This window comes from Gavialis gangeticus, unplaced genomic scaffold (assembly GCF_001723915.1).
Source record: "Gavialis gangeticus isolate Ggan-Ray unplaced genomic scaffold, GavGan_comp1, whole genome shotgun sequence".
Lineage (NCBI taxonomy): Eukaryota > Metazoa > Chordata > Crocodylia > Gavialidae > Gavialis > Gavialis gangeticus.
The window spans coordinates 65,472,437-65,478,127 of NW_017728994.1; the positions used below are offsets into that span (position 1 = coordinate 65,472,437).

The 5,691-nt window shown below is 39.1% G+C and overlaps 1 protein-coding gene across 1 annotated transcript in view; it reads left to right on the forward strand.

Annotated features, from left to right (window-relative positions):
• The first annotated feature begins 1,030 nt into the window (after positions 1 to 1,030).
• Positions 1,031 to 5,691, forward strand: part of CUZD1 (CUB and zona pellucida like domains 1) — a 161,927-nt gene continuing 157,266 nt past the window's right edge. The window contains 3 exon segments of the mRNA XM_019502173.1: positions 1,031 to 1,076; positions 1,291 to 1,308; positions 2,259 to 2,567. Of these exon segments, the coding sequence (XP_019357718.1) occupies positions 1,031 to 1,076; positions 1,291 to 1,308; positions 2,259 to 2,567 (373 nt within the window).

Sequence of the window (5,691 nt, forward strand, 5' to 3'; positions counted from 1 at the left end):
TGGTGCTGTGCATATTTGGCTTTTGTTATATCCATCAGTCAAATCTGTAGTATACTTTTTTTTGTGATGTCATCATATCTCATTAAATCACTGACACAATACTGCAAAAAAATAACCAATTACTAAATGACCACATAATCAAGTACTAAATGACAGCGCAGTAACTGGTGTTACTGTGCAGTGGCATCCTGGCATGGTTGCCTGGTGACGCTGACTGTGCAGTAGCTTGTTACTATTGCACGGTAACATTGCATTATGATTTGTGCCCAGCAATGCTACTGCACAGTAGTAACAGGCTACTGTGCTGTAAGCATCTCTTCTAGACACATCCTTTATTGTACAATTGCAAAGACCCCTGTAGCTATTTTTCAAAAAGTGCTGTTTTCATGCAGTGAAAGAGGCTGTACAGCTTTTCAAGTCATCTGATAATATTTCCTTCTTGGGCAACATTTTCTGACTGGGAAAACCAGTCTGACCAAGATATAATCAATAAATCTGAGTGTCCTGCTAATATCAGCCTTTCACTATTATTGATAATTCCACTTGCCTACTTTTGTATCATGCATCAGGAATGCTCCTTCAAAGTAGGAGCTTAGATTTACAGGGGCCCTGTGAGAGTTTAGGAACTCCTGCATGGAGTTGAGCAGCTCAGCAGGAAGGAAGGTGATGGTAAAAACCTCACTCCTGCAGCAGGATGATACAAGAGTTGAAAAGAGAAGTTTCCCAGCCTGCTCACCTTTCTCCTGTTGCAGAAGGACTGAGGGAAGAACCACTCCCTTCTGTTCCCATTTGTTCATGCTGAATACATCCTAGAACTGAATAGGATCGATCTTCCCACTGACCCACAGGATAAGTTGTCCAGGGCTGGCTTGAGGGTGGATGGAAGCGGACTGCAGCCAAAACTTGGATAGCATTATTACTCTCTCTAATTCTGGTGTTCCGAAGAGGATGGATAGGAGGACATGCTGCAGTGAATCTAGGCATCTATGACCAAATCTTTTGAAATCTGTAGGTTGGTGTTGGGCTCCGTATGGCTCTGTTGGCTAAGGTGTACAAAACGCGAAGATTTGAAATGAGTAGGTTTGGAATGTCTCCTTTCTGCCTCGTTAACATTTTTAGAAATTGCTTTCTGGTAGAATGAGGCACTTTGTCTTATTCATGTTTGCAACATTCCTGATGTACCCGCACTTCCCAAACAAGTGATTACAATTTTGGGGAGTAAAAAGGGAATGCTTTGAATACACCAAAGTGTTTTGCGCTAATGTATTTTCTGTCATATGCTTTTTTCAGATCAAACTGTAGGCGATGGTGAGTCAATTTATATATGGCATTATTTACATTTTGCTTTTCCTTTGATTTACAATATTGCCTCAAAAACCATCCTGTAGATTCAGGACTCTTACTAGATATTTATTGTGTCATGTTCTACTTGGATCCAAACCAAATCTTCCCTGACAGCAAAGTACTATTAAGTTATAGCTGTTATTTGTTCATAATAGCATTGCATTGCTAAGTTGGCCCAAATGTTAATTGGTGACCTAGAAATATTGGTCTCACAATTATTTTTATCTCTCAGGGATAAATTTGTACGTAATTCAGAAAGTAGGTAATTCAGAAGGGAGGAGAGAGTTCAGAAAAAGTAGGCAACCCTAGGGTGAAACAACCATCAAGTGCTCATAATGTATGTTTGTCTTCATGGGAAAGCCACTTTCCCTTGTCAGAGTGGTTTGAAGTGGTGGTAATATAAATAAGGTGCCATTTTTAAATCCTCATTCTGATGCTCTTAAAATTCAAAAGTCTTCAGTCTTCACTTTTTTGCTCCTTTTCTCTCCATACCATCTCTAAGTTTCTGGAATTAACTTTATTCCAGTCCTACCCTTAATAATAAAGAGGGGGAAAAGCCCACTTCCCCTATTCTTTCCCATCCCCCACCTCCCAGTGTACAAATGTAGGATGCATCATTTTAGTCCTGCTTCATCCTGGTGTATTGAAGTAAGTTAAAAACTTCCAGAAGAGTCAGGATTTTACCTTTGGCTTATTTATGGTGTTGTAGGATTTTTACTATCTATTTTAGGGAGGTTATTTAATCTCAGTGTCCTAGAACTGAGAAGCCTTTTTATACAAAGCAACACTTTTTGTGTAAAAATAAAATAGTCTTTTATCAGTTTTGTATAGTTTCATAAGCATCAACATTAAATCCATTCTCCAGCGAAAACCGAGGAAAACACTAACACTGAATTATTTTGTGTCTTTCCAAGTACTTCATGTGCGACTCACAAATGGGCCAAACAGATGTGCAGGTCGTGTTGCAATATTTTATTTTGGAAGCTGGTATAAAGTTTGTGGCTATTCATGGGATATGAACGATGCACAGGTTTTGTGCAGACAACTTAATTGTGGCTCCGCTGTCGCTGCGTTGAGAAATTCCTATTATGGACAAGGTTGGTTATATCCTCTGATGACAGGAGTGAGCTGCACTGGCTATGAAGATTTTTTATGGAACTGTCCTTATGAACATTGGCCCAGTTCATGTGACTATTATGGGGATGCCGGTGTGATATGTTCAGGTATGTATTCTTCGATTTTCTCATATATCTGTGGCTTTTACATCTTGACACCCCTTGTAACCACTCATTTCAGGATATACTAAGGCTTCTGCTTTTTTACAAAATCTTTGTTTTACACTCCATGGTAGTAAAATGTCTCAGATCAATGTAGTTTAAATGTATGAACTTTATTTTGAAGGGCAAGTATACAAGCAGTGGATGTAGAGTATAATGGGGAGTGAGAGGATGTTTTAATCTAATGTTACTGAGACACATTCATTTAAATGCACAATGGGATCTGATTATGATCCCCACAATCATGCCTCCTCCCATGCTGCACACATAACAGGAGACACAATTTTGAGACTAGAAATCAGATCCCCATCATACCCTATTTGCTGTTGCAGGGGGAGCCCAAGTTTAGGTAACTGCCACAGGAAGTTGAAAATCGAGTGCCCACGGGTTCCTGGCCAGGATTGACAATCAGCTGATTGTTGGCTCTGCCTGGGGACCACACTGGTGCTGGTTTGAGACCTCAGTGCAATGCCCAGCCTGAGCTGACAACCAGCTGATTGCCAGCCAAGCAAGGGCCACTCTGTGGCCAGTTCCAGCTCTTGGTGTGGTCCTCAGCCCAAGCCAACAATCAGCTGATTGTTGGCCTGGCCTCACATTCAATTTAAGGGACCATAGAAATTAACAATAAAATTGTTCAACATTATCTGTGGAAAAATAGTATGCCTTATTTGCCATTTACAGCACCTTAAGTTGGGTGTACACATAGCGCCCTTGCCATTTATGGCGCAATTGACACAATCCCTGCATAAATGTAACATTTAGAGGGAACCTAAGGTATGGATAGACAAGACAGATATTAAGGTAGATCAGGATAGACCCAATCCAAGCTCCATAAAAGCAAGTAGTAAATTCTCAGTTAAACTTAGTGTGATTTACACTTACCAAATTTTTACCTGTGATAATGATCTTAATGAACACAATTACGTTTTTTGTAAACAGGTTTCAAACATTTGCTATTTTGCTTTTGAGTCATGCTATCAATGAGGGACTATGGGCGTGTCTACACATTCATTAACGCATTTTAGATAATGCGCATTAAATTAAATACCTTCTCCCATTTGTGAGGTACTAGAAAAATGTACACTATCCTATTGTAATGCACATTAGCTAAACAGCACAGTTTTTTGTGACGCTGTAATGCGTATTAAAATAGACTCATCGACATTAAAGTGCATGTGTATATGCATCCTGTTTGTATTAGTAATGTCTTGTATCTAATATCTTATTTTTCTATACTAACAGACTCTGGAGTGACAGCACCTCCACAAACAGGTAACTCAGAATCTGAGCTAAGCTGTAAATGGTTTATAGACCTGACCCTGCAGGGTGATACAGGATACTTAGGATTGAAGAACAGACTTAAATTTAAACTCCTGAATAGTTTACTACTATACATAAAAGTCACAGCCACACAGAATTGAGCTCCATACGCTGAAAAGCATTGTACAGAACTCATACGGTAACGTGCATATGCATTTTAAATGCAAGCATAATAAAAAATGTAGCTCTCAAGTAATATCCACTATATTTACAGGAAAAGCTGCATTTGTGCCACTACTCTAAAAATGTAAATAATGGGGTGTTGGACAAAGGCTACCATAGTTTGTCCTTGCTAAAAAGGAAATATATTGTCATGTTTAGAAGGGCTTGATCTGAATTAATGGAATGGTCAGTGAAAAGTTCAGGATTCCATAAGTGGGTGTAATTAAATAGTGTTTAGATCTGGTAGGAAAAAACAACAAGCCCCAGACTACAACTGTGGGTTATATATTCACCATTTGTGAGTTATATTTTCACTATATATTTTTTATTACTTAAAAGTAGAAAGGAATAGTTGTATTCACTCCAGGTTTGCTGGTGTTTAAGCAAGTCAGCAAACATTGTCACATGATACAGAAGACATAAAACCAGAATACTTAAGGAGTTAGGTATTATCACCCTGAGGGTTTCTGGAGATTTCCATGAGACTACCTATAGTAGAAGAGTTTAGGCCACATTTAAGAATAGCTCTTAATATGAAAGCATCCTTAGTTTCATATTACATCTCTTTTTGTATCAATAGTTGTTCCTTACACTACTACAACGCAGACGCCTGCAATAGGTAAGTCTGTTACTTGTTCTTCCTGTAGTAGTCCTCTCTGTTACCTGGTTGGAATCTACCATGAAGCATAGTCACACCTAAAATACAGTAAATAGACCCAAATGTTTGCATATGTGAATCAAAGAGGGAAAAGAAGTCATTCTGGGACTTGTCCAGTCTCTGTTAGGACAGTATTTTTGAATATCATAACACAGCCTGGAATTCCACATGATCTAGAAGAGCAAATGTAGAAATTGATGGCCATGCCTGTTAAGTATTTTCATGCACTGAATTTTACTCTGCAGGAAACTAGTCCTACAGTGACATTCTTCAGTATTTGTATGGCACTTTGTCTAGTCCATTCTATCCTATGTATAATGATCTCAAGCTCTGCTCCATGCAAATACCTATGACCTGACCATTCTCTATTATGTCTGTTGAGAGACTAAGCTCTAACTTACTGGCTGGTAGATCTGATTGGCCGCCTTTGCTAACACCAAAGAAATGGGGGAAAGTCAATCCCTAAAGATGGGCCAAAAACCCATCATGTATACAGTAGTAAATCAAAACTGATGGTATGATGCATCTAACAAGTGAGATGAAATCAAAAATTGGTGTGAACAGATACTCTCACCTATAATATAGTAACTAGACACAAATGCTTGTATATTTGAATAAAACGGGAAAAAGAAGTCCTTCTGGGACCAGTCCAGTCTCTGTTAGGACAGTTTCTTTGAATATCATAACACAGGCTGGAATGCTACCTGGCCTAGAAGAGCGTATTGCTACCTGCCTGCAATCTATCATGAAGTATTGTCACCCCTCTGGTTGCTAAATAGACCCAAATGCTTGCCCAGGTGAATAAAAGGGGGAAATGAAGCTCTGCTTTTCCTAACAGCAAAGAAATGGGGGTGAGCCAATCCGTACAGGACGGGCTGACAACCCACCATGTATAAAATGGCAAAACAAAACTGAGGATCTGATGCATGT